The sequence below is a fragment of the Pithys albifrons genome, chromosome 1, assembly GCF_047495875.1.
Source record: "Pithys albifrons albifrons isolate INPA30051 chromosome 1, PitAlb_v1, whole genome shotgun sequence".
In the NCBI taxonomy this organism is placed as follows: domain Eukaryota; kingdom Metazoa; phylum Chordata; class Aves; order Passeriformes; family Thamnophilidae; genus Pithys; species Pithys albifrons.
The window spans coordinates 99,048,699-99,076,649 of record NC_092458.1 but is presented as its reverse complement, the minus strand read 5'-3'; the positions used below and the strand labels follow the sequence as shown (position 1 = coordinate 99,076,649).

Below are 27,951 nucleotides of genomic sequence, written 5' to 3'. Positions count from 1 at the left end.
AATAACTGGATGCGGCACTCGGTGCTCTGGTCTGGTTGACAAGCTGGGCATTGCTCACAGCTTGGACTTGAAGATCTCAGAGGCCTTTCCCAACCTAACTGATCCTGTGAATCCATGAACAACAGCACTGACACACAGTCCTGGCCCTGGCCAACTTTTCCCTCTGCTTGTGCTGGGACTTGCTGAGCTGTGTTTTGCTTCCTTATAAGGCCCTGCTGTTCCCTGCTCCAGTATCTGAGCTAGCATAGCCTGTTGGGAGGGCAAACAATTCCCAGCAGGCCGCTGGGACACCCTCCAGCCCAGCTCAGATATCCAGCAGCGCTTCCTCAGATCCCTTCTGTTTTCCTTTATCTATCCCCCTCGACCTCACCCTCTGAGCGGTAAGAGGTGGAGGGCATTTTCCAAGCAGGCTCTGCCCCACAGGAAAGAGGGCTGTAAATCAGCTCTGCTGTCTCCTGAACAAGGTATGGGTATTTTTCATCCCTTGGAGCAGTGTTTACAGCCCCTTCCCAGGGACTGCTGGTTCTGAGGTACCTTGACCTACCAGCAGCCTGGTGCATCAATAGTTTTAGCCCAGAGGATAGAAAACAAGGATAAAGTCTTGCCTGCCTGAAAAAAAGGGCTTTTGGAGAGCAAAGAAACACTATAAAATATGCTCTGTTTAATAAAAACCCTCTCACACTGTCTCTTCTGAGGCTCTTTCAAGGGTGTAAATGAGATGGGAAGGGAGATCAAGGGGGAAGAGGAGAGGAGATCCCCCTCGATTTGGATCTCCAGCTATAAATCACACATACACAGATATAAAGAGCTCTGTATCTCCAGGAGGAGATTTTGGACCCTGAGCTCCAATACCATGCGCCAAGGTAGGAGATATGCTCCTTGGTCCAAGAGCCAGAGCCTGGCTTCCAGACATTTCACCCTCTGCCAGCCCCTGGGTGACAAATGGGTGACATCCACCCATGAAGGAACCTTTTCCCTCTAACCAGTTCCAATTCCTTGCTCCCAGGCAGTGCTTCAGGAACCTTCCAACCTTGTCTGAGGCCAGGTACCTGAGGCCCCCCTGGGGCAGGCAGATCAAGGAATGCAGGAGTGGTGAGTATTAGATCATGATTTTTGGAAGTCTGAAGTTCGTCCAGGTCCTGCTCCTTCAGACATTAAGTCATTTTCCTGAGGAAGTGGTGTGTGACGTTGATCTGGTTACAGAGGGAATTACAGGTAGCTCCAGGGAGACCACAGCAGAGGTGAGGAGCAAGAGCACTGGGACACCACATCCGGCAACATTTGCCACAGGAATAGGACTCTTGGGGTCCAAATTCAATACAAATCCTGCTACTTTGAGGTTTCAATGCTTAGTTTGGAAAGCTTCCACTTTTGATGGAAGAACTCTTTACACACTTCACCAGGGAAACATCTTTGATTTCCATGCAGCCAAATATCATGATGACCCTTGGAAATCAGGACATGCCAAAGCATTTAATGAAAAAGGACAATAGAAAAAAATACTGATGTTTAAAGGGGTTTGTTACTTATTGTTACCTTCAAAAATACACCTTCTACCAAGAGAAAAAGAAAACACTACAGCAGGGTGGGTTTTTCTTCTAACAGTTAAATTTTCTTCAGTAAGTCAGAACAAGGTTGTTTGTTCTCTTCCCCAGGACACAGCAGGAGCACAAGCCCAGCAATGCCACTGGTTTGCAGTGGATACTCTCACATCTTTTGGGAGTACAAACTGCCTTGGTGACATGACTGCAATCCAGTCAACTGGTCACTGTCAGGTGTACGTTTGAATTTCCTGAGTTCCCAACCTGATCTCCGTATCAGAACAACTGTAAACACACACGCAGTTGGCCATTTTAGTGGCCATAAGTCAGGATATTTTCAGCTGGGTGGCATTTGTTCCATGGTCACGGTCTCCAGATTTTATCTCTCTGCCAACCACAAACCCTTTATAAACCAGCATGTACATCCATACATATGTCAGCCTAACAACCAAACACTGGTGACAGTTTGGGAGCACTCACCAGTCTAAGCTCCAGAAATGCTCAGCATCAATCGCTCTGGAAAATCTGGCTTTTTTACATTTATCTGTTAACTTTAGTAGCAGAAAAGCAGCAGGCACCCAAAACAACAGCTCCTTTCCAATAACTCAGGTTCCTCAGGACCATGTGCTGCGACACACTTCCTTCAGCAGGCAGATGATGGGGTGTCCCAGAAAACTCTTCTCTTGTCTGGATGATGACTGTAAAAAACCACTTCAGGCAACCCAAAACCTACCAATCCCAAAACCCAGCAGGTATCTGCCCAGTGTTACCAAAAGTGCCCTCTAATCAGCCTCTCCTCTCACTCATCAGCCTTCAAGGTTAAAGTTCCAGTTGCCTTTCCAACAACAGCAAAGTGTTCCCCCAATTCCTCTGAAGCCAATTGGGTGGGAAGTCTCAAAGCTTTTTGTCAAGCCAGAGCACCAATAATAGTGTCCTGGTCTATAATTAGGCATCTGAGCAGTTTACAGGGGATACATTCAAGGAAGAAAAGAGTAAGAGGGTTTTATATGCACTGCTTTGTCCAAAAAAAGATTATGAAAGGCAGGGCAAAAACTGTTTACCAGTCTTAGGGGAGAAATTAATTAATTTCATTCAGTTAAAGCTGAAGCAGATCTTCAATATTTGTGCCTCTGCCTGAAGATCTTACACCTTCTACCCAATGTGAAGGTTCAGAACAATCTGAGGAGAGCTGAGGGTGTAAAAAGAGGGGGCAAAAATACCACAACTCATTTCCTAACTTAGCACCAAGCAGGTCAAAGGTCAGATAAGAAAAGTATGATTTCATGTGAACAGATTAACAGTCGTCCAAGAGTTTCTCTAGGTGTTGTTTCTGGTTGGCAGTTCCCACACTGCTTAGTGAAGATGACTGAAATTATTGCAGTAACAAAAACTTTTCTCTGATACAAAATCTAGTCCAGAGGGCTTCCTTACACAGTAAGCAGGATCCCTTATGCAATCCAGGGTTGCATGTTGTCCTACCCCCCCAGCAGCAACAGCAGCTTGCAAATGAGCCACACAAAAACTGGGAGCAACACTCCCAGGCTGCCAAGAGGATGGGGAGAAAGACCCAGTTCATTTCTTCTGGAAAAAGCCCATGATGGAGACCTGCTTATTGGCTCTGTTGGCAGGAGCTGCTCCTTTCTTCAGGGTCTTCTTTTCTTCCTTTAGTTCTTTCCTCGTGGGCAGTACAGGCTGTTTGTGTGCAGCTGATGGCTTGGGCTTGGGGAATTCCTCTTCGCTGTCTGTGCAGGATTCACTCTCGTATACCTTCTCAGTCACTGGTGGGAGGAAGAGAAGAGCAGATGATGATGATGATGATGATGATCATGGTTAAGGCTGCATACCAAAGAGCAGAGACCTCCCCACTACAGCCTTTCCACTGCATTTCTGGAAAGGAACACTTTGGGTTCAAGAAGCATGTGTCAGACATAGGAATCAAGTCTATTGCTCAAGGTTAAACAGTAGGAAACGACTTCAGGTTGTGCCAGAGGGGATTAAGTTAGGTATTAGGGAAAATTTCTTCCTAGAAAGGGTTGTCCAGCCCTGGCACAGGCTGCCCAGGACAGAGGTGGAGTCACAATTCCTGGAGGGATTTAACAGCTGTGTGGATGTGGCACTTGGTCACATGGGTCAGTGATGGCCTTGGCTGTGATGGGGAAATGGACTCAAAGACCTTAGAGGGCTTTTTTAAGCTCACTGACCCAGCGATTTGAATTCATCTGGTAGAGGCTGACAAATGGCTATTAGAAAGTGATGAATCTGAATGAGATCAGAATCCATTTGTTAGTAGATGATGGAACACTTATTTTATGGTTGAAAACTATCATTCTGACTTGGTCTGATTTCTACAGGGGCCAAAAGAATGAGATTGTCCTGTAATCCAGACAAGACATCCTAGAGACAGCCTCAGCCTCCCTTCACCAGTCCATTGGACAGTCAGGGGAGAGCAAAGCAGTCAGTCTTCACCCAACTCATGAGAGAAGGAGCACAAAACCTTGGGGGAAGCTTCTTTTCAGAGAAGTGGCCAAACAGGGTAGATAAAAAAATCCTTTTAAAAGAAATAAAACCAAAACCGTGGCTGAAATGAGGATATGCCTGAAGGGGATTTCCAACTCACTGCTGTCAGCATTCGGTGATGGAAAGACCAGAGACAAACTCAGGCTCACGGAAATTAAACTGGAGGCAGCTCCCCTGATGAAAGCCACTATCAGATACTGGTAGATGTTGTTACATCAGCTTTCCCGGCAGTGCTCAGGGATTTTTCTAGTAAAGCTATTTTTCTTTAGCAACTGTATTCTTTTAAACAGATGTCTTAACTTCCCTTCCTCTGGGAAATAGGCCTTCACTTTCATTAATACATCAAATTAAAGTGGGTGTTCTACGTAAGCAAAGGCCAGGAAGAGGAATGCTATGAAATCCTGCTCGGCAGCACTGTGAGGACCTCACACAGGGACCGGAAACCAAGCAACCTCCCTTCAGAGGCAACAAGCTTTTCAGGGAGCAGCTTTCAGAGACCACTGTGAGCTTTAAAAACTTATTGTGTTGTCATCCCTGTGAGGAATTGCTGGGAACTCCTAAAGTGTGCAGTAAATCCCCTCCAACTGCAAGACAACACAGATTAGATCAACTTTCTTTGACTGCAGTCTCAGCTGAACTTAAAAGGTCTGTATTTTCAGCACACAGATATAGTTACTAATGCCCCACTCCCAGCCAGACTCCCCAAATCACAGTAACTCAAAGGACATGAGCTCCAAAATGCTGTAAAACAAATATCCCTCCAATGCACAGGTCTATATTCCAATATTCAATCCCATGTGTGTCCTTTCAAGCTCCAGAAAGTGCAAGGGAGAAATGTTCTGGGTTAAATCTTGGTAATTCTCCTTCATTACAGACTAAGAGCAGGAACTCAATACATGGAATCCCTGTTGATACACAGGGAACGTGTCTTGTGCTTAACTCTACACACACCTTAATGGCACAGTTTCCCTCAGGGCTAATTCCTAAATTAGTTTTGCTTTTTGACAACAATTCCTTGCTATTCCAGCTATTGTGAAAACCACTACTTAAAATCATGGGGAAATATAACGTACAGCCTCATTCTAATGCTAGGATTTAACATCTCTTAAAATCTAGTACTGATTTAAAAAAAAAGCGCCTGCATTTCAAAGAATAACAATTTACATTACTCTGGGAGATGGGCAAGTTATTTAGCCTTTGAATTATTAGGCCTGTGCATGGAAAGGGTAAGGGAGGAAAGGGAGGAGACAAACTGGGCAATAACCAGACAGCAAATTCTATATTACAGGCTCTGAGGGGTTTTAGTAGGGAAAGCAGCATCTCTTCCCTAGTTCCTCAGTACCCTAGCTCCATCCCTGTCTCCATCCAAGAGAATCTTTCTCCCAAGGGCACAACAGGGGCTTGCATTTCCCTTAGGGCGGGCCTAAATTTAGACTTTGATTTTTAGAGCAGGCCTCAGATCATCAGCTGACTCGAGATGGGTCAGGCCAGCTGTCTTCTACTGGCCAGTGATATTCCATACCATATTCTGATGTCATCTCAACATAATTAGAGTGTAGGGAGGTGCCTAGCTCAGTTTTCCATCATGGCCAAGGCAAGAGACAGGACATGCTGCTGCTGCCCCACTGCTAATTTGCATTTTGTTTTAGTTTGGGGAAGTAAACCTTTAATTATTATTCCCTCCCTTTTCCTTGCTGTGTGTCTGTTGGGAAGGGCATTTTGGGGTGTTTTCGTGGGCTGCGGTGGTAGAATCTGTATTATTGGGTGGGCAACTTGGTGTGGAGTTATTTGTTGTTTCTTCCTACCTTTGTATATATTGCATTTGGCTTTTAGTTTTCCCTCTTCTGGGTAAATATATAAATCTGTTTTAAGTTTTAGGTTTTTTTCTTCTTTCCCTTTTCCCTTTGGGGAGGGGTGGGGGAGGAAAGCTCTGACTCTCTGTTTGGGTACTTGGCATTTTGCCAGTTCAACTGAACACAGTTGTGGATGTGAACTATAAATCCAAAAGTCTGGATTTCCCAAGGGACCATGAAACCCCATGGGGTGAAGAGCAGAGAAAGGCAATATTCCAGGTCTGGTCCATTTGGAAAGGTCGAACAGAGGGAGAAGTGCACTACTTGCTGGAAGCTGAACCGGGGACAGTCATTCCTCTGCTCTGGATGCAGAGCTTGTTCAGCTTAGCTCCCCTGCTAATGTTATTTTGTTCCATTTTCCTTTCAAGTGTTTTAATGGTTTTATCTGGGATGGGAAAGCAAAACACCCCATCATGTCACAAGCCAAAACTGTCAATAACTTAGTGCAAGTCCAATTCTTGGACAGAAATCCAGGCCTTGGGATTTCAGTCCCTAGTGCAGCCAGTTGCTGAGTGCTAGAGCTTTACATTTCTTTAAAGGAGACACACCAAGTTAATAGGAAACATAAGATCCAGTTCTGCAGACAGGTGCAAACAGACACAGGTTGACTCAGGGCCAGGCAGCTCTGGAGGTGGGCCAGGAATGCCCATGTCTGTCCATGCTCAGGCACAACAGACCTGAACAACAGCACGACATCTTCCAGAACTGGCTGAGCTCCCTTCACATCCCCTCTGATCATCAATGCTGGAGAATGTTAAGCATCCCATACAACTGAGCTGACAACAGCATTACAAAACATACACTCCACGCTCTTCAATGTATAAAACCTTTAAAAGAACCAAACAAGACCCAAACTAACATTAATCTCAACTTTTGGAGCTCTACTTCAATGTCAGGACACAGAGTAAAAAAGTTCAGCAGCTTTCTCCAAGTCACAGGAGGAAGCACTGTCCAGTCAGGTTGGAATTCAAAGCCTCTGGCTTCCAGGACTTCTGCAGGGACTCTCTTTCCTCTCTTCCTTCCACCCTCATCAGAAACACAAATCCTCTGAAGTATTTAACCCCCAACTTATTCCTTGTTTATCTGGGATACTGAAAAATTTCTTTAATATATAATTAAGTTCTGCTGCACAGCTCTGGATTTATTGCCAAAGGTAAAAAAAACCCCGAAACAACAAATCCAAATTTACCTCAGCCAGAATTTACCCCAAACCCTAAACCTCTCTCTTTACCACCTTTAAAAGCTTGCAGCTTTAGAGAGGCGAGTACATGAAGATGGTGCTCATGCTGTCAAGAGGAATGGGAAAAAAATTGAAAGAAAATCTGTGGATAATGAAAAAGGGGTAAGGATTCAGCTCCCTGACTCCCTACCCAGGTCTTCAACAGAAGGGCAATTGTCTCAATCTGTGAGCACAAGTTCCATGTGAAATAACAAAGTAATTTTGTGAACGTTTAGAAGTTATCAATAAAGTAAGCTCCACTGAGGGGTAGGGTAGAGCCAGCCTTACCCATGCAGCCTTCTTCTTCATCAATAAACATCTTGGATTTCAGCACACGCTTCCGTTTCCGCTTCCTTCCCCCAGCTGACATCTGAAGGACATGGCAGTTTTGTGAGAAACCAAGAGTTAACGCCCCACCATGTACACAGGTCATAAAAGTGTCAGCTACAGGTGGGAAACTGGGCTCTCTAATGAAGATGAGTATGATTTGACAACTAATTGTGTCCTTTCCCAGGTTATCTTAGTCAAAACACAACCTCAGTGAGCCAGCAAGCTCTCCCGGTGCTAGCACTGAGAGCACATTCCTCCTCTGGGACATGAGATGTTTGGAGATGTGTTATTATGTGAGAAGGGATGTTCCAACACACCTCTAAAGAATAAGGACAAACTGTTGTGATTTCATAGAATTCTGGAATAGTTTGGGTTGGAAGTTACTTTAAGCAGCATCCGGTTCCACTCCATGCCATGGGCAGGGACACTTTCCATGAGACCAGGTTGCTCCAAGTGTCATCCAACCCAGCCTTGAACACTTCCAGGGACAGGGCAGCCACAGCTTCTCTGGGAAATCTGTGCCAGGGCCTCACCACCCTCACAGGGAAGAATTTTTCCATATAACTAACTTAAATTTTCCCTCTTTCAGTAAAGCTACACCTATTTGCTCAGCTTAGAGTTTAACTTCTTGCCAATCTCCCTCATGCAACAGGCTCCCTTGCAATAAAAGGTTTAATACCAAGACTATCTTGTTTGGTTTCTGGAAGTTAATCACTCTAATTTGCTCTTACCTGCATGGATGCAGGCTCCACTTCAGTTTTCAGAGCAGGTACAGGTGGTGGAGATGGAGCTTTCTCTTCCTCTGGTGTGGGTGATGGTTTAACATCTGCTAAGAAGAACAGCTTGACAACACATGTGTCTAATGGCCCCTTTCAGGTCCTTTTTTGTCTCAAATAATTCCATTTAACTCTTTTAACCTGTGTTTAGATCAAAGTTTATAATTTCTCACTTGCATTTGTTGAATTCAAATCAGGACAAGTCATCTGAAGCTATCACAGAAGGCTCATCCCGTGCTAAGGTGCGACATGCTGCAGTTTCCAAAGAAAGGAGGGTGGAATAGGATGGGAGAAGTGCATTGGGGATTTTTGCCAAGGCAAAACAATCAGTTTCACCAAATGAAGCTTTAAAAACTGGCACAGAAAGTGGCTTGTTTAAGCCATGCATTTCACTTGCTCATTAAAAGTGACTGTAATTTGTTTAGAAATCAAGAGAGTCAAGGTGTGGTAAAACAGTTGTTGCTTCACTGAAGGTGCTACACATCCCAAACAATCCAAGAATTAAGTGCAAGATACTACCAGCTATCCTAAAAGAGTGTTAAGGGACATCTCAAGCTTTTATCTGGAAAAAAAAAACCCAAACCCCAAACCAGTACAAAAATCTAAGCCCATTCTCTCATTGGCTTGTACTCCTCTGGGTACAAGGACACTGGAATCCACTCAATGCCAAGACTAATTGAACAAGGCTAGGACACCTTCACAAGTCTGTATGGAGCAAAAGGCAAACAAGCAAGGTAGGGTCACCTTTCCTTGGGGCGGGAAGAGCTCCAAGAGATCCAAGTGAAAAACTGCCACCCAAGCCCTTAAATGTGTGGCAGAACTGGGAATGTGGGGGAACAAATTCCTCATCTGACCTACTGCTTCATCCCTACAAGGATGTGGCTGCTTGGGTGGATAGAGCCTGCTTGGTTCTGGCTGTGGCATGGCCTCCATCACGCAGGTCTGACATGGATTTGGTATCTGCAGCTGTCCCAGCAGTGTGAAGAGTTATGGTCCTGCCAGGCACACAGTCAACTGACCTTTGGGGGTTAAAAAGGGCTCAAGTGAAACAGTGGTTGGCTGCCAAGGCTGAATAATAGATTACATTCTTCAAACAAGGACTCAGCCTCCCACCTACTTCAGTAAGCAAGGCACAGAAATGCAAGGTGAGTGGGATAACATGACTTGGAAATTTCACCTTGTTCCAGAGGGCTGAGGCTGGCAAAGATAAAGCCAAACAACAGCTCTGCTATGAGGTGTAAGTGCTGGGGCAGCCAAGGAGCTGCAGAGAGCTCAAAACTCTCAATATTTTATCACAGTCTCAATGGCAACTGCTCAGCAGCAAATCTCCTTCATGCACTGCCCAGTCTGGTCACATCCATTTGAAATATATTTTTAAGGGAGGATAGGCTAAGAAGGGCTGAAAACCAGCCTCCAGCAGAGGCTGTTGAAGGTATTTTCAGTGTGTCAGCTCCATTATGGGGAGAAATTTCCACTTAGCAGAAATTTGGGCTTTTTTTGTTTCTTTTCAGCCTCCTTGAAAAAAGTTCCCCCGGCTTTTGGCAGGCAGAAGGCACCTTTTCCCCACGCCAGTGTTTAGAACTATTATCAAGCTCTTTATTACTTTATTATCCTCCTCTTGCCAACATAGCCTTCTGACATGTGATAACTCCTGAGTAAACCTCTCATTGCTGCCCATAGTTTACTCAACAGCAACAGCTGCATGAAATGGATAAAAGCTGGGCAACTGAATGTACCAAAGATGTAAATCCTGGCTTTGTTCAGTTTTCTCTGACCCTGCCTGGAAAAATTGTGAGAAGCTCTAGTGCTTCTGCTGTGGCTCTGAAACCCACAGAGTATGCAGGTTACAGGCCACTGAAATCACCTTCCAAAGTGGCTGTAAAACACTTGTCAACACTGTGAAAGCTGCCTGTGTTGGTACAGCTGAAGCTGCCAAAACCTCCTGTCCTCTATGGGCACATTTGTGGAGTTTATTCTGGCACTGGAAGCAAAACAACCTACAGTGACCAAGGAACGCTCATACCAATATAACCTTTTAATGTAAAATCATTTAAATGGAGAGGATTGTGCCTTATGCCTTCTCTGTATTTTCAACTTGCTACATCGTGGCTGATGCTGGTGTAAGAAGAGCTTACTTTGGTCTAGTTTCAGTACACCAAGAGCAGATTAATACAGAACAAAGCAAAAGACTTGCCCTGACATAAAAGTGTCCATACAGTGCTTTACATCAGCTGTATGGGCTGAGCTTCAAACCCTCAAAACCTTCCTAAGTCTGCCCCATCCAATCTGCCCTTGAACACTTCCAGGGATGGGGCAGCCACAGCTTCTCTGGGCAACCTTGCCAGGGCCTCACCACCCTCACAGGGGAGAATTTCTTCCCAATATCCCATCTAACCCTGCCCTCTGTCAGTTTGAAGCCATTTCCCCTTGTCCTGTCACTCCAGCCCCCATCTTTCTTGCAGGCTCCCTTCAGGTCCTGGAAGGCTGCAATTAGGTATATATATATAATTATTTTTCAAATTGTTTCATCCAGTTTACATTCTTCTACTTGAATATTGAATGTAATATTACCAGTTTGCATTCATTATGAGTATTACAAAGGGTTCCAATCTACCTTCTTTCATCCAGTTGGATTTAGAAGGGCAAGGAGCAGGATCAAAGGGCAGAGTTCTCTCAATTCTCACTTTCCCTTTTTGGAAGGGGGAATCTGAGGAATATCCAAATTTGTACACATGTGTTGCAATTTGTATAAATTCACAATTATAATGCACAACACAAAGACATAAAGAAGAAAGAGGGCAGGAGGAACAACAGCAATGACAAAAAAGCCTCTCCAGTGCCTGACCAACCTGAGAGAAGAATCGTTTCCTGATATCCAATCTAACCCTCCCCTGACACAGCTCCAGCCATTTCCTCATTCCCTCTGGCCCTGTCACTGTCACAGAGAGAATAAACAAAAACCTTTACAAAAGTGAGACGACACATTCAAAAGCATTAATTGTTCAGCACATGTTAAGGTCCCACAGGTATTCCATGGCAGACCAGAGAGCCCTAATATTCCAAAATCCTGCCTGCTCCCACTCACTCTCTGAGAGATTCCAGCCCAGCAAGGATGGGCTGATTTCAATCTTCCCCCTTCAGAGCTAAACAACACAGTAGGTGAATGATGAGGAAATGGAAAGACAAACCTTTAAAGAAATAAATACCACAGTGTGGACATATATGTACTATTTTATAGCTGAACAACAAGCTTCACACAGGAATGTGAAGAAATGAGATCTGATCAGGAAGAACAGCTTCCTGAGAGATTTATCATCCAGTGGAGTAGTCTAAGGCAAAGTGAAGACAAGGTTCACTTGAAATTATGCTAGGATGAGGAGAAACTATGAAAACAGGTCTAAGGGTGTCATGGAGTCTGCAGAGATAATCAACACGAGCCACCTCTCTCACTTGTATTGCAGACTCTCCTGATTTCCTAGTTGTTCCCAAAGTGGCAGCCACTAAATGAGGAAATAGTTCCAGCTCTCCCACTGGATTCCCCCTCCTCACCAATACACCCCATTTGCTGTTTCACCTTCTTTTACTGGAGCTCTACACCAAACTGGTGTTTTCAATTACTCATCCCTAATGATCCTTGAATTCTTTCCCCAATCAGCTTGTTGGATGCCAGTTCTATCTCACAAATACTCCAGAGCTCAATCCCAACTTATTTTCCGGTTAACTGTATTGAACAGCATTTGACGGCTCAATTATCCAAATTCTTTACAATCCAGCCCTGTTGTTCTTCACTATAAGCCCAAGTCCTGATTCAAACACCATCTTCCAAACCCTTTCTATTAACAGACAGAATAAAGATACCAAAAATGACCCCAGGAGGAGTGGGAGGTCACTTTGTGAGTGTTTACTCACCAAATAAACTGGTTATGACCAGTCCTATAATACTGGAAGGCATCATATCTTTCACAAGAGATTTGGCAACCTCCTTCCACATGTCTTTGGGACTGACAGCACACTTGGGGAGGAGACAATCTGATCTGAGCTAAGCTAAAACAGACTGAGGCATCTCAACTCTGGCCAAGTGCTTGCAGCACAAAAATAAACAGAAAGCTCAAGCTATAGCCATTACCACGATCTTTAGTCCTCTAAACTATTCCCTCAATCACTGACCAACAGTCTTGGATAGTCATGTTGTGGAAATCAGGCCCCTGACCTACATGCCTGATTTGTCTACAGACTTTTTTTTACCTTCCTCATCACTGCTGTCAGATTCTAGTTGTTTGATTCGCTTCCTCTTTTTCTTTGCATTTTCAGGATCTCTTTCCTCCTCATTATCCGACCTGTCCACAGGCTTCATTTTACTGCCACAAAAAGGGAAAAAAAGAGAATGAACACCTGTTATCTTTTACGTGCACATGAAACCATCATGTGTGTTTGGATGAGCACATTCCTTATGGAAGGAAATCAAATACTTCTGTACTTCTTAAAAACATGAGCTGAACTATGCAATTTCCTACACAATCAGAAATAGGTGCACCAGCATTTCCAAGGCTCTCATCCTTACCCATATCCAGCTCTCCAAAACTAGGAAGGTTTCTTTAGCCCCTCTGCAGTTCAGCCCAGTACCTCAGCTTGCTTGGCCACAGCAACCTGGCAAGAGCCTATTTCTGATCTTGTCTCTTTAGCTCAGGCTCCCAGTGTCCCCAACAGCATCACTCAGAAGCTCTTTTGACAGACTGCTTGCCACTGACTATGAGGTAGTGTCTCAGAATCCTGGAGCCATTTTTAAAGACTACTGGAAAAATAAAATAGCTTCTTTCTTTTTAATGTTGGCAAGACACATCAGACCAACAAGCCTGGAGGCTACAGGCCCATGTATCCTCAAACAGTTGGGACAGACCCAGTGGCCTTCCCAAATCCATGCTGCCAACACCTCCAGGCCCTTGGCTTTTTGGACAAGACTATCAATATGACAAGCAGTTAGTGCTCAGCGTGATGGTGGGCTGGGTGGTGTGCTTACCTATTTAGTAAGAAATGGATTGAGACCACCAATTAATTACTCATAGGCCACCAGAGAGCCACCAGACTGTAGTGATTCCTTGTCTCTGTCAGTTTGAGTTGGATTACACACAAAAGGCTGAACTTAAAATTTTCTTGGAGCCTCAACCCAAAGTAAACCAGGGGCATTGAAAGCAGCAGTGCATTAGCTATGGGAACCAACAAGCAGAACTTTGTGTGCTGGAAGCTGTGTACATATAAGCTTGGGAATATACCACCTTCCCAGCAGAAAATATGCTCCTGTCAGAGCTCAGGGTCTATCCTAAGTGAACTCACACTGAGAGCCTGTCTCATGGAAAGATACCCCCTTCCACTGGAGACAACTAGGACCATGTTCCTTCCCATATGCAACAGCCCACAGGCACCTACAGCACCAAAGGAACAGAAATACCAGGAAAGAGTAATAGGAGAGATAATTTTAGCCGGGTTCAATACAATTTAGTAGCTGGAAACAGGAGGTGAGCCAGCATCGTATGACCAGATAGCTCCATGCAGGCTATCAACAAGCAGGTGACAGGGACTCTCAAAAATATAACCCACCTTTTTCTGTCCTTTTGTTGAATTCTAGCAGACTCTGTTCTCTTCCCAGGTTTCTCTACTACAGGATCAGTGGATGACTCTGGTTCTGCTACAACAACTGAAGGCTTGATGACTTCTTTCTCCTCCTTTGGCTGCTCAGGCACAGGATTGACTTTATCTGTGAATAAACCATTCAAAAAAGAACAAACACCAGGCATGAATTATGAACGTCAACTTACAGAGAAGCTGTCTGGCTCTGTGCACCACAAATAGAGAAAACACTCCAGATGATGCATTTAGGGATCCAGATTGAATTGGTGACTTATCATTAGGGATCTAGATTGGCCAGGCTGTGTCACACATGGGAAAAAAAAGGCATAATTAAATTTCTGGCTGATTTCCCATGGTTCTGCTGTTGCTGATGTCAAGCCACTGGTGTTGCAGCAGTGAAAACTCTGTAGAAGAGGGTTGGGAAGCAGTGGCTCCTTTATACAGTCTCCAGGTATAAAGGCACTGCAAAAGGCTTGGGAGTCCCTCTTCTAGACACCCCTTTGACACAACACCATATCTATGTTTAGATTCAGATTATCCCTACTAATGTAACTTAAATAGTTAAGCACAAACATGCCCAGAAACAGGAGAATGAGGACTGAAGAGAACAAGATGTGTGTGCAATCTCCTTGCATAACATTAGAACCCATGATTAGTATTTTCAGTACTATAACGGTTTCTTGTCACATCCCAAACCCAATATGATCAACATTCCCAGAATGGTTTGGGTTGGAAGGGACCTTAAAGATACTCTTGGTAGAGGGGTTGGAATCAGCCTCTCTTGCCTGCACAGCATCACATACAAGGACAATTCTGATTCAAAAGGCTTCACTTAGTACCAGAGAAGAGAAAGCAGGTGGGAGCAGACAGCAAAATAATATATTTATCAATATAACCACCTAATTACAGTCTGTGAGCTTCATCCAGCAGCCTTCCACACCCCCACAAGAAGAGCAGAGCAGGTGAGATAGAAACCTGGGTTGTGCCAAGCGTGAGATGCCCAAGAAAAAATCTTCAGCAATGACATCAACTGCATTATCTGTAGGGTCAGAGTCCGCCATGAGGGCCACAACTCTGTGCCAAAGCCTTTCTGGCAGTGCTTGGAAAACACTTGCTCCTTCTTGACGTAGGGGCAAACAATGCCTGTACCAGCACCTGGATGACAGCTCCTGTCTATGATCAACAGCAAAAAGCCCAAGAACCCTATCACTGGTAACTCAGAACTTTCTGGCAATGGTGAAATCTTTGAAGCCAGGAGAGACATACCCGTAGGGAATAAATCTTCCTCCTGGAATCCCACTCTTCTGTCTGTGCACAAAATTATTTCCAGTTCTGCTAGGTTTGCTCCTTCCTTGTTCCCACCTCAAAATTTCCTTAATGTGCTCCAGGACAGGACTCAGCAGAGAAGGGACCCTTTGAAAATTGTGGAAAAGCATGCACAAGAGTTCCCCAACCCCACTGGATTACTTTTACCATGCCTTTCCAGCTCCTTGGGTTTTCAGCACATGAACTTTGGTCTATGGCTCTTCTCAGACCTTTAGAATTTACTCTGGCTAATTCTGGTGACTGTCCTTAGGCTGAGAGTTTCCTCAGCTCCCTCAGGCTCAATAAAACAGGAACTCGGAGATTCCCAGCAGGGCTGTGCCTTGTGTGCTCAGTGCTGGAACTGTCACCTGCAAACTCTGTCACATGCCTATTAGAAGGTGAACTTTGCTGTTTACTCTTTCCCAAAATTCTTCTTTGAAGCCACTTGTGCTCACTGTTGTAAGGGAACCTTTGAGAAGGTCCCACAATCCTTTTCCAACATCTATTTAAAAGTTCTGCATATTTTCTTTGGAGTTGGATAATTCAGAAAGGACCTCCAGAGACCACCTAGTACAAAACTCCGCTTAAAGGGGAAGGCCACCCTTCATTTTTATTCTCCAGTTATTAGTCCTTCTGTTTTTAGGAAAAAAATTAACCCTAAAACTAACTATGGACTCCTCAGTGCTGTGTGATAAAAAGCAAGCACTATGAACATGCTCTGCAAAACAGGTTTTGGCAAATATCTCCCCAATATCTGATCTTCCAGCCAGGAGGACTCACTTTAAATCAGATTTCTTCTGCACTAAAAGTCCTTCCCAGGTTAGTCTGCACAAATATGTCATTTCAATTGATCTCTCTCCAGCAAGCTTTATGTCTGAAAAATTCCACTGGAAACTCATTTAATTTTTGCCTTAATAGCTGCATGCAAAAACATTAACCCCTCTGAGGTCAAAAGAGGAGAATAGTTTTGAAAACTATTGGCAAAGAGGGGATATAAAGAAAATCCAGTGAGCCTGGCAGTGTGGGGATGAGAGGGAGGAGTTCTGCTATGTTCTGTATGCCTCCCATTACAGGTCTATAACAAAACACTTGATTACAATGAATATTTTTAAATTTCTATCCAGCTTAAATAAAATATATATTAAAAAAAAAGAGATAAAGAGATTTCCCAGAACTCTCAGGTTTGGGGTTTTTTGTTTGTTTGTTTTTTTAACTACACCAGTTGTTCCCTGACCACCTCTGAAAACAGAAAAGTACTTACTCATAGCAGCTTTCCCAAAGAAGTTGTTGATGATGTTGTTCTTTATTGGTTTGGTGTTTGCTGTGGACACCTATGAGGCAAACAGAGGAGTAACCACAGAATTGTTCACAGCTCTCAAATGCATGGAATTGCTTCTACACAAGTAAAATAAATAGGTATGATTTGTTCACCAATACCTTAGATTTTAGCATTTAGAGAATCTGAAGATACTCACTAGATACTACAGGCATCAAAGGAGTAAGAATAAGTTACTAGGGACTCCTTAGCCAGACCTTCAAATCTATCTTGGGGTACATTTCCCATCTGATGGTGTTGTTGAAATAAATGCTTGGGACTTGGGTCAGTTCCCAGGAAAGAACTGCTCTTTCTGCAAACTATCAGTGCATCAATTCACAGCAACAGAGGAAAGAACACGGATTGGCCACAACAGAAAGGCTTTATCCAGCTTCTGTGGCACGTAGGCTGTTTGCAAAGAATATCACTGCTCTCTTCCATCAGTACAGTCACCACACAAGTGAAAAATCACACACACACACAAAACCAGCACCTAAGGAAGCATGGCCTCCTAACCCCATTAATTTCCATGCAAATAAAAGGCAACCAGACACTAAAGTTCCCAAAACAGGCACATTTCACCAGTTCTAAATTCACTACAAAAACCAGGAAAAGGAAACAAATGTAATCAGCCGTTACGAAAAGTCAAACCATACATAGGGAACATTACCATTTTAACATCCATTTTTCTGGCCACATTGCTTTAAAAACAATTCTATTAATTAAAATTAAAACATAAACCTATCCTGGAGAAACAGCAGTTGAGAAGATAAACAATTTAGTCTTGCACAGGTCAAGTTCGGAGACTTCCCTCACAGCCTAAGTTTAAACACCTTTGATACTTTTAAGACCTGGACCTCTCACGTTTCACTTATTGCTTAAAACAAATCCTTTTATGCACAATGGGGAGAGCAAGATCCTCAACTGGTGTATATACTGGGATAGCTGAAGACAACGGAATAATTGTGTCCATAAGGCAGCTATGCTGGTTTACACTATCAGAGACTTGGCTCAAGGGGGAATGTCAAAATTATGGCAAACACACTTTTGTGGAGAGATCAAGAGCATGGCATGAGGTATTTTTGCCCAAGATGACTGGACATAGTTAAACACTTCTAAAGTGTCACTGAGCATTCCCAGTGGGAAGTGAGTTTAGAAAGAGGAGCAGCACGAGGTGTTTGAGGTTACTGAGGTGGTGTAAAAGTCGTTCATTAAAGCCATTAACTCGGGGGGGGGTCTGAGGTAACTTACAGATGGGGCCCCTGCTTTGGTTTCCTTATTTGTGTCCTGGGGTTTGGAAGCTGCTTTAGCTGCAAACATTCCCATGATCCCTTTTTGCTGCTGTGAGGGGTGCTTGGTAGCCGGCGGCCCGTGGCCATTGATTGTGGGAGCTCTGGGAGCATCCATGTCATTCTCCCTCCGGGAACTGCCTTGCAGGGACATCTGTGCTCTGGGAATGTCAGGTGGCACCCTGGGGACTGCAGCGTCACAGTGGATGGCACTGAATCTGGGTAATGGAGGAAAAAATTCAATTAGCCTTTTCAATTCCTGAGTTTCCATTTTGTTTTTTTCCACATTTCTCTGGCTCTGCATTCTCCTGTTATGGAAAAAAAGAGCAGTTTAATCTGTGCATGGGACAAGAAAGAAAGGCTAGCACAGAACAAGAGACCTCTGATGAAAAGATCAGTGGGACCTGTAGGCAAGAGGCAGAGCATTCCCATGCTAAACAAGCTGTTCAGCTTTGCTGGGGGGAAAAGGGCCTTCTCCACAGCCACAGTGGAGAGGGAGAAGGCTGCATTGTATTATGAAATGGGTTAGAGCTTGTGGTGTAAGTTGTATGGTTGGGTGAGGATATGAAACATTTACAGCCTTCAGATGCCCTGACAGAGGCCACAACTGCTGCAATTTCCCAGGTAAGGAAATCACAACTGAAACTGAACAACTGAAATGGCTCAGAAGACATTCCTATTTAACTACATAAAATCATTTCCATGTAATCCCTGGTAGACAGAGATGCATCTCAGCTTATAATACTTGATTGTTTGGGGATATGGAGATAAAAGAACTCAATGACATGCTTGCAGTTACAGCACAACTCACTGACAGTCAGGAATAGCAGTTCTGAATAACTGAATAACTGAATTCTGCTTTCCACTGCGCAAATTACACACAACGTTTTCCAGATGTCCCACAGAAATGTCACAAAAGAGCTCAGGTTCATGTCTCCCAACTCACTGAATTACACACCAGGTTTCTATTTGCACAAGGAACAAACTATTTCTGTGCCTCAGCACTGGTTGCTCACATGCACAGGCCACTGCACTCAGAACAAGGTTTGTAATGTATTATCAGAACAACACCATCTCTACAGCATTCTCAGGCTGCAGCAGCAACCACTTGGCATTCAAACCTTTAAAGGAAGGAAAGGGACATTGAAGGAAAATATTCCTGCTCTTCTATATACTTTTAACAAGGTTAATAACGGCTCTCAGGACAGCTTGTGCTCCAAATCCAAACACCATCAATCCTCTAGATTACAAATAACATTATCACTAACCCTCCCGGTTACAAACAATATTGTCAGTAACACTGACTGCAGCAGAGCTCACCTAAACTTCCAATATTTCAAACCAGCTTGCCTTTATGCTGCTCTGTGAGTATAGCTTATGGGCTTGACCCAAAATTTACTAGAAAAACACTGAAAATATAAGCAAAGCTTAGACTATGCTCCACAAACAAGGTGCTCCTTCCACTTGGAAAGCCAGTTACTGACATCAATTAGTGCATCTAGTTACCTCCTCACAGTAAAGCAGGTCCTACAGAAACACAGAAGGGAATAAAGATTCTTGTCCTAGAGCTATGAGATATTTGGACTCACAGGGAGGCTCTGTTTGCTACAAACCTCACATACCTATACCTCTGGCTTTTGCAGGTCCTGCAGGAATCTTTTCCCAAGTGCCAAAGGCAATCCACGTAGTTGACAAGGGAAAACAAAACATGGTCAGGCTGATTTTAGTTCAGCCAGATCACAAATGAAGACGAATTTTTCTTAAGTTTGCTTAAGAAATTCTGCTCCAAAGCCAGGCAGGGCTTTACACCCGGGCTTTAGAGAGCTGTTTCAGAAACTGAATAATTTAAACCTTCTGGATGCACAAATCCCAAAGGCAGACTCCTCCAAGGTACAAGCATCACCAAACTGGGTGTCTGAGAACAAACAAGAGTGGAACAAGGCAAGTGCAGCCAAATCTATGGCACGTGGCTCCACTGACAGGGGGTATTCCAGCACTTCCCAGGTCATTGCTTCTCATTTCCTAAACAGCTTCTAGGACATTATTTTCTCAGCTACTCTCTTGTCAACACATTGCAGACAGCTGCATTTGTCCTTTCAAATTCTGTACTACTTCTACGATACAGTATTCAGGCATGTCCCTTTTAAACCAGCTTGGTCATGGCACTGTATATCTCCATGACTTCAAGCTGAAGCTGTCATATAAATGAAAAGTCACAGCTGCCAGGCACTGCTTAGGAGGGGGACTCCTGGGAACTGCAGTCCCTCCAAATTCTTCTCTAGTTCAGCCATGAAGGACACTCATGCTGCCTGGGCTGTTTTGTGTGCTTCTCCTATGACTCAGACTCCCAGAGATCACAGAAAAGACTTGGAAGGGATTCGCAAGAACCAAAGCCAAACTTATGGGGAATGATTTCCTGTAAGGTATCTTCAGAGAGGTGGATGAAAACAGTCTCACAAAACAGAAAGCAAACTCATGTTTGCTGAGCACATCACTCAGTTTTCTAAGTCTGTTTTGATTTACTCTTCAACTGAGAAATGGATTAAAATGGTCATGATTAAGCGTGACCTGGAAATGAGAAGTAAGTTTCTACCCATCAGAAGAGAAAGTTACTGAAACAGTAAATAAACTGGCAATAGCTGTTTACCGAACAATCACCTGATGTGCTGTTTGGGGACTGGCCTGGCATGACTTGGAAGATATCTTTTTCTAGCTTTCTAAAAATCCAGACATATCTAGCCAACACTAACTGAAGGGCAACACCAGTCTGGAATCACAGGGTTTAAGAAGAAAAAGCAAGATGGGACTCACTTGCTGCAGTTGTGTAGGTTTGTTTTGACAATGTCATAGTCAGTGTTGTAGAGCGGGGAGCTGTCCTTGAGCAAGGCCTTCTGAATGCTGTATACGTGCACACTTGCAATTGTGGACAGCTTAGACTTCATTGCTGGGGGGAAAGGAAAGTCCTCTGTTAGCACGGCCTTTAGGATAGAGCAAGACTGACAGACTTTTTGAATATTAAAAGGTCTAATTGCACTGCCTCCCAACACTCACTAATCAAGAATTCAAGGTAACAGACTCCACAAGCCTGTCACATTTTCCACTATGTACTCTTGGTTCTTGCACAACTGAACTAAGAGTGATCTCTGTGTGTTTACCTTCAAAACATGCAGTGTCTGGGGTCCATAATACCTGTGTGTGTACCTAAAGCTAAAGAGGAATGTAGATAGTCATAGCTTTGCTGGAACTGTGCCACTAGTGCAGTGTCAACAGTGTCATCTCTAGTAGAGTGCTAGAATCAAAACTTTATCTCTTTTACACTATTTAGACTGTAACCCCCTTGTGACTAGGGCTGTTTTTTAGGAATTCTTTGTTCATGGCTTATATTGTTCTTTCCACACAGTTCTAGTCTGAGGCTGAGTTTTGAGGCACTGTAAAAATACGTATAATAAAAACTTCTTAGGGCTGGTCCTGGACTATTCAGTTCCCTCAAAAATCCCAGCCTCTTCCAAATACAAGTCATATCTTTGGCCTCCCTTCCAATACAAAACCCATGAGCAACACCTTCCTCCACAGCAAAACAGTGTTACAAAGCACACATAACAAACATGACAGGTAGTAGTTGCACTGCTTGACAATCTCCTACCCTTCAGCTTTAGCTAGAAATACACTTCAGATTTCCAGAAGGAAAATAACTCAAGTCTTTCAAACAAGGTGAGATCATTAGCATGGATATTTAAGGTCACAAACACCACAGTGTGTCCCTAAATGCCAAAGATGTCATTTGAAAGCAATGTACCCAATATGGGTAAAGTTTCATTAGTGGGTCCAGACCTGGAAAGATCGTGAGACAACTGACAGGACATGGAAGAATGTTACAGTGGTGTGTTTTTTCACCTTTTAGCATGAAAGTAAATACAAAAAATGAGGTCAGTGTCCCATGAGAATGTTCTAACATCCACAAGACTTGGGGCAAACACTGCAGCTGCATTGAATCAATAAGCAGAATTACCACTCTTGGGGGCCTGAAGGCTCATGACTGTTCTGAGACCGTACTTGGGTACTGTTGTCTTCAAGGACAGTCACAGGGAAAGAATCACTGACAAAATGTTCAGCTTTTAATAAAAAATCAGACCAAATCACAAATCTGAAGTTACTCAGCTGCTGGCTCAGATGCTCCAAATTCTGAGAAAACCTGGTACAAAAAGTACACACCTGACCCCAAGAGTCTGTCTGGGCATTGACGTGCAGACAACAAGTTCCAAGCTTTGCTCCTTTTGCTGTTCTTTCAAAGAAAAAAAGTTAAATCCATGTAATTTTCACAATTTTCTTACCTTCCAGCTTATCCTCCCTCACTACTGCAACCTTGTGGCACTGGAAAAAATAAACACATGGCAACTTTGTAATTCCAAAAGATCTGCTGTGTGCAAGACTAACATGTTCAGTTATTGAATAAGAAAGTACAATGATTATTTGTGCAGCTTCATAGCTGCAAAGAACATTGCCTTTAAAAGCTCATTAGCCACAACTTTTTAAAGCTCTGTCATCCCACTTTTCAGTTTTACAGATCATCACATCCCTAAAGGCTCTGTACTCCACTCATGACACTGGGAGATGACACACAGATAAAACCAAACCTGAACAACTGTGCAGAGAAGAAAAGCAAATTAAGAACAGCTAGAAATCTGCCTCACCAGTCTACAACCCTGGATATTTGGATTGGCAATACACTTCAGCAATCTGTAGCCCAGACATGGCACCACAGGAGCAAAGTAACATGAAAAATTAAGCATTAATTTTATTACGTTTATGTCTAACCTAACCTAATATCTAACCTAAATTTAATTAAAAACTCAGGAAAGAATGTTTCTGGAAATGGCCAATCTTTCAAGGTCTGTATCTGCTTCAGGACACCTACCATGCTGTGGTTAATACAGAGAGGATCCAGACTGGGGAAAACCCAACCATTGTGTTTAACAGATAAGCACAAACTTGCCTGAAGTCAGATAAAAACCTGTTAAACTCAGCCTATCAACGTGACACTACCTGTGTAGCTTTGAATATATATATCCCATTGTACAGAACTAATGCAATAAGTTATAACCAGAGTCTTCTTTTAGGAATGGTAAATGTCAGGGTGTCCCTGGCTTTTATTTGTAGATTGGAAAGCAACACCAACAGACCTTTCTTTTGTAATACTGCCTTTAAATGTCAAAATCTGCCTGAAATGGAAGTTAATTATTTATTTCATTAGTTCTGTATGATGGAACATATTTAAATCTGCACAGGTAGTGTCATGTTAATAATCTGAGTTTAACAGGTTTTTCCCTGATTTCTTTTGGAAATAACAAGTGTCTTGGCTCACTAGAGCTGTCAGGAAGACCTGTCTTAAGTTTTAGATTATGTTCTTGAAAATCTGACAAGAAGCAATGAGAAAAAATAAATCCATTAAGCAGGAATTTCATTGCTTAATAAGCCAAAGCACTTTAAACACAAAATACTGTTAATAAATTTGTGTTTCTTTTTTAAATCAGAATTAAGAAGTTGCTTTAATTAGCCAGAAAAAGAGTAAGGAAATAAAGATTGGGTCTTGGCCCCTCACTGAGGCTGATAAAAAGCAGCAAGGAAAGGGTGTGCAGTGTTTAATGGGAATTATTTGTGAAGGAATTCTAGCCCTCTCTCCCTTCAGGAGTCTAGTAGCTGAAGCCAACAGCATTCCAGCTACACCTACTGCCAGCAGGCAGTACTGCAGGGATACCAGGGATGCAGCTGGAGCTTCCACAGCTATTTCCTACCCAAAACTGACTCAGACACTCAACCTGAGGAACTTTGAACTCGTCCTGTGGGTTATTCCTAATCCTGGTATTGCTTTACCCCTGCCCCCAACACCTTCCTGCACCTGCAGCTTACCCTTCTTAACAGGTACTGATACGGCAGCATTCAAAAATTTTTTTTGAGATTTAAAAACGAGGAGTGGAAAAAGTAACCTTTATGTGTTTATGGATCTAGTGGAAGATTCCCTGCCGAAGGCTGGATCCTATGAACTTGTTTTAAAAATACATAAGCTGCTAAGACAGAGTTAAAAATAATTATTTGTTGCTATGTCAGAAGTCACTTGTTTGTTTTAAATACATTATGGCAAATTTAAATATAATAGCATGGGTTGACAACCCCCTGGCCAGTCCTAGTGAGCCAAGAGACTCATTATTTCCAAAAGAAATCAGGGAAAAACCTGTTAAACTCAGGCTATAAATGTGACACTACCTGTGCAGTTTTAAATAAATGTATTGCATCATATAGAACTAATGAAATTATTACTTTCCATTTCAGGTAGATTTGGACATTTAAAGAGAACACTTTATGCGTGTGAACCAGTTGATCATGTAGGAGAACAAAAAAAGGTTTGTTGAGGTTTTTTGCCAATCTACAAATAGAAACCCTGACATTTACTATTCCTAAAAGACAGTGGATCATATTGTAATAGGTATTCGTGTATTTAAAAACACTTAATGGGATGTCAAAGGCATTTAGTGTTTGGCTCTTAAATTCTTCTGTGAGCAAAGGGAAATAGCCAACTAATTTCCTCATCTTTTAAAGACTTCTAGGGTACCTGCCTCAAGTTTTGGATGACATTCCTAAAAATCTCCCAAGCAGATTTCCAACGTGGAAAAATAAATACATTAAGCAGCAAATCCTTGCTTAATAAGACAAAGCATTTTAACTACAAAGTACTGTTAATAGATGTATGTTTCTTCTGTTTACCAGGACTAAAAAGCTCATTAATTAACAAAGCAACTTCAGCTATTCATTTGTTGTTCTATTTGTGATTATTCCATTCTAAGTGAGTTCCATGCTCTCTCTAAAAACTACTCAGCATACTTCCACTACACAGTAGATCCCAGGAAATGGATGAGTTGATCTCAGAAAGGTCCTTCCAGAAAGTTTCATGATCTTTGCTGCCCAATAAGAGTGCTAGGATTGAGAGATGACAGGATTTAAGTTAACCAATTAAGAACCATGGTGTGTTATTTAGCACTGTATTCCCAAGCCATGACCAACTGATTCTTCCTCCCCATCATCTGCACACTGGGACAGAGATTGTGCCTTATTTTGTACCTGTCCAGAAGACCTATCCAGAAGTGTCTTCCTGGAAAAAACTGCAAATTCAGCTTTTGACCCAAAGATCACAAAACAAAGTGGAAGAGATCCAAGAACAAAGAGCTCACAGACACCTTTGAGCACTGAAACACTCACCACGTGTCCATTCTGGAGGAGGTTTCCTGCTACTAAGTAGGTGACATGAAGCTGAGCTCCTGAGTTCTCCTTCCGTTTCCTCTCCACATAATCATACAGCATCCTGCACAAAAGAAACCACTGTTAATGATCCAGAAAGGAAAGAACTTAGTAGCCACCATTTCCATGAAGGTTACATAAAAAAAAGGAGTAAAGCCACCCCGACATGGAAACTTTACACACTTATTAACAAGCACAGTTATTTTACCCAGGATTATATTAATCTTCCTGAGACAACTTCCTCCTCTGCCACTTTGGAGAATCTCAGCCCAACTACAGAAAGTAACAGGAGAATGAATACATTTAACAGCTCTGTTTCACATCCTCTGGGCAGCTCATCCCAAAGTCTCCCCCTCCTGAAAGGCATTTCCAAAAGCCCTGAGGTACTGGTGACTTTGATCCATAATCACATGGACAGGTGTGTATGTACAATGGCAGTTACATCCATGGATGGGGTGATCGGGAACAGTAGGGAAGAGTGTGATTGGTGACAAGGATTGAGCTGAGCCTCAAGATTTCAGCTTCCACTCACACCATTGATCCATGACAAGTGTCCCACGTACCTGGTCAGACACTCCATGGGAACACTGCCTGGGAAAATACTGGAAGATCATTACTGCTACAGATACAGACTGCAAAGACCACACTGTGACATCCACCACAATCTCTAAAATAATTCCCTTGTGTCACCAGGCACTAGCCAGCTTCTAGGAGAGAGTTTTAAGCACAAAGATGTGACAGGAATTCTTCATCCTTAGGTTGCCTCTGCTTCACCAGGGCCACCTTCTTCCCAGTAAGGAGTTCTCTGGCTCCTTCTAATTTACTCTATGACCAGAATTGTTCCCAGAAGGATTCTCCAGTCAGATCTGAAGCCCACTTGCATTTACACACAGTCTAAATTGTTCACACACACGCAGAGAAAAGAGACCAAACAATCTCCTCCATTCCATGAGATGCCTTTGTTGATGTTCTTCTAGTGGTTTGTGCACGACAGTGCATAGCAAATGCCCCTTTAAGTCTGGGCTGTAGCCAAAAAAAAGTAGAGAAAATATCTGTATTATGCAGCTTGGCACTCTTAGGGAGCCTTCAAATCTTATGCTCCACTTTTCTTTGTGGTGCTGGCACAGCTCTGGAATCCCTGAGAGGTAATTCTTTGCTTTATAGGCCATTCAAGAGGTTACAGAAATTTTTATTCCTCAAAATATAAGACAAGGCTACACATTGATGCAAAATTTGCAGAAGTGCAGCCGACTTCCCATCCTTCCCACATTCACCTATGTCCACGAAGCTTGGTAGAGAGTCAGGCACATAGAACAACAAAACTAACTGTGCCTGAAAAAGATTTTATAATATTTCCAGAGAGATAATTTTAATATGCTCACCACAATCATGAAAACTGGAATTAACAAGGAATTAACAGCAATTAATGAGGCTTTGGGTGATGCAGCAACACCTACTGTTTAGCCTGGTTGACGTGGACTCCCAGAGTATAGCTCAGCCATTTGTACGTCACCTGTGACAACAAAAAAACCCAACAAAACACTTCAATATGAAAACCTCAACCTCTGAATTGGTTAAATCTACTTTGTCACACAAAGTGCAGACTTTGCTGCACCAGTACCTAGGCAAAACTAATTTTTTAACTTTTATTTTTATTTCTTTAAAAATAAATTTTGAAATAAATTTTGGAAAGAATGCACCCATGCAAAAGCCTATGAGTTTTCTGAACTGTCCTAAAAACAGGTAAGGAAGGGGGGAAGAGGAGGAACAAGGAAATGGGGGAGAGAAGGAAGAAGGAAGCAGGGAGAGGACAAAGGAAGGGAAGGAGGAAAGGGGGGGGGAAGAGGAGGAAAGAGGGGGGAGGAGGGCGAAGGAAAAGGGGAGAGGAGTAAAGGTGTGAGAAGAGGGGGAAAAGAATGAGGGAAGTAGGAAGAAGTGGGGAGAGAATGACGGGGAGAGGAGGAAAGAAGGAGAAGAAAAAAGGGAAAAGAAGGGAGAGAAGGATGAAGGAGGAGGAAGTAGGGGGAAGAGAGGAGGAAGGGGGGCAAAGAATGAAGAGGGGGAAAGGAAGGGGAGTAGGAGGAGGAGGAAGGGGGAAGAGGAGGAAGAAGAGGAAAGAAGAACGAAGAGGAAGAAAAGCAAGGAAGAGAAGCGGAAGACAAGGCAAACGAGGAGACAGAAGGAAAAGGGGAGAAGGAAAAGAGGGAGAGAAGGAGGAAAAGAAAGGGAAAGAAAGAAAATGGGGGAGAGATGGAAAAGAGGGGAGAAGAGAAAGAAGGTGGAAGGAGAAGGAAGGTAGGAAAGCAGGAAGGGGGAAGGAGGAGGAAGGAAGAGGAAAGAGAAGGATAGGGGGGCAGAGAAGGAACCCCCTCTAAACCCCCCCGCCGCCAGGACTCACAACGCGGTTCTGGTCGGTGACGAACTCGTCGATGTTCTCCAGATACAGCTCGTCCGCCATGGCGGTGCCAGGCCGGGCCTTCCCGCGCACCTCAGCCCCGCCCGCCCTCCGGCGCCATGGCAACGGCACCGGGGCGACGGCGGCTGAGAGGGTACATGGGGCACCGGGGGAGCCCGCGAGGACAGGGAGCGGGCAGGAACAGGGAGCGCCGGGAGAGCAGGCGGGGACGGGGAATGGGGCATGCACTGGGAACGGGCGAGGACACGGAGCACCAGGAGAGCGGGCGGGCGCCGGGAGCGGGCCGACACTAAGACCGTGCGAGACGGACAGGCAGGCACATTTACAGGACGGTCCTAGCGCCCTCCCGGTCCCTGTCCCCACCCGCCCCATCCTCTCCCATGGGGACACGGCCCCCACGGGCTTTATCAACGTCCTCCCCGAGATCACAGAATCGAATAGTCAGGGATGGAGATCACCCAGTGAAGCTTCACTG

At 43.6% G+C, this 27,951-nt stretch overlaps 1 protein-coding gene across 2 annotated transcripts; it reads right to left on the bottom strand.

Annotated features, from left to right (window-relative positions):
• Nucleotides 1-1,453: 1,453 nt before the first annotated feature.
• On the bottom strand, nt 1,454-27,539 carry POLD3 (DNA polymerase delta 3, accessory subunit). Of its 2 annotated transcripts, none has more exons than XM_071562222.1 (12): nt 27,459-27,539; nt 26,518-26,573; nt 25,022-25,124; nt 22,102-22,141; nt 20,582-20,714; nt 17,733-17,988; nt 16,428-16,497; nt 13,832-13,988; nt 12,482-12,594; nt 8,192-8,289; nt 7,419-7,500; nt 1,454-3,319 (listed from the first exon to the last, which is right to left on the bottom strand). In XM_071562222.1, exons 1-12 carry the CDS (start codon nt 27,516-27,518, stop codon nt 3,114-3,116), a joined length of 1,374 nt encoding a protein of 457 aa, XP_071418323.1. In that variant the 5' UTR covers nt 27,519-27,539; the 3' UTR covers nt 1,454-3,113. The 2 variants fall into 2 exon arrangements, with proteins under 2 accessions (XP_071418323.1, XP_071418316.1); XM_071562215.1 differs by having other exon boundaries at nt 8,192-8,286; nt 27,459-27,538.
• Between the last annotated feature and the right edge of the window lie 412 nt (nt 27,540-27,951).

What these genes read in the sequence shown, in the direction of transcription:
- POLD3 (XM_071562222.1), bottom strand. Translation starts at nt 27,518, where the DNA reads ATGGCGGACGAGCTGTATCTGGAGAACATCGACGAGTTCGTCACCGAC. An exon ending in CACGTCAACCAGGCTAAACA is followed by an intron (nt 25,125 to 26,517) that starts GTAGGTGTTGCT and finishes TCTTTTGTGCAG; the next exon opens with GATGCTGTATGATTATGTGG. An exon ending in GAGGGAGGATAAGCTGGAAG is followed by an intron (nt 20,715 to 22,101) that starts GTAAGAAAATTG and finishes CTTTCCCCCCAG; the next exon opens with CAATGAAGTCTAAGCTGTCC.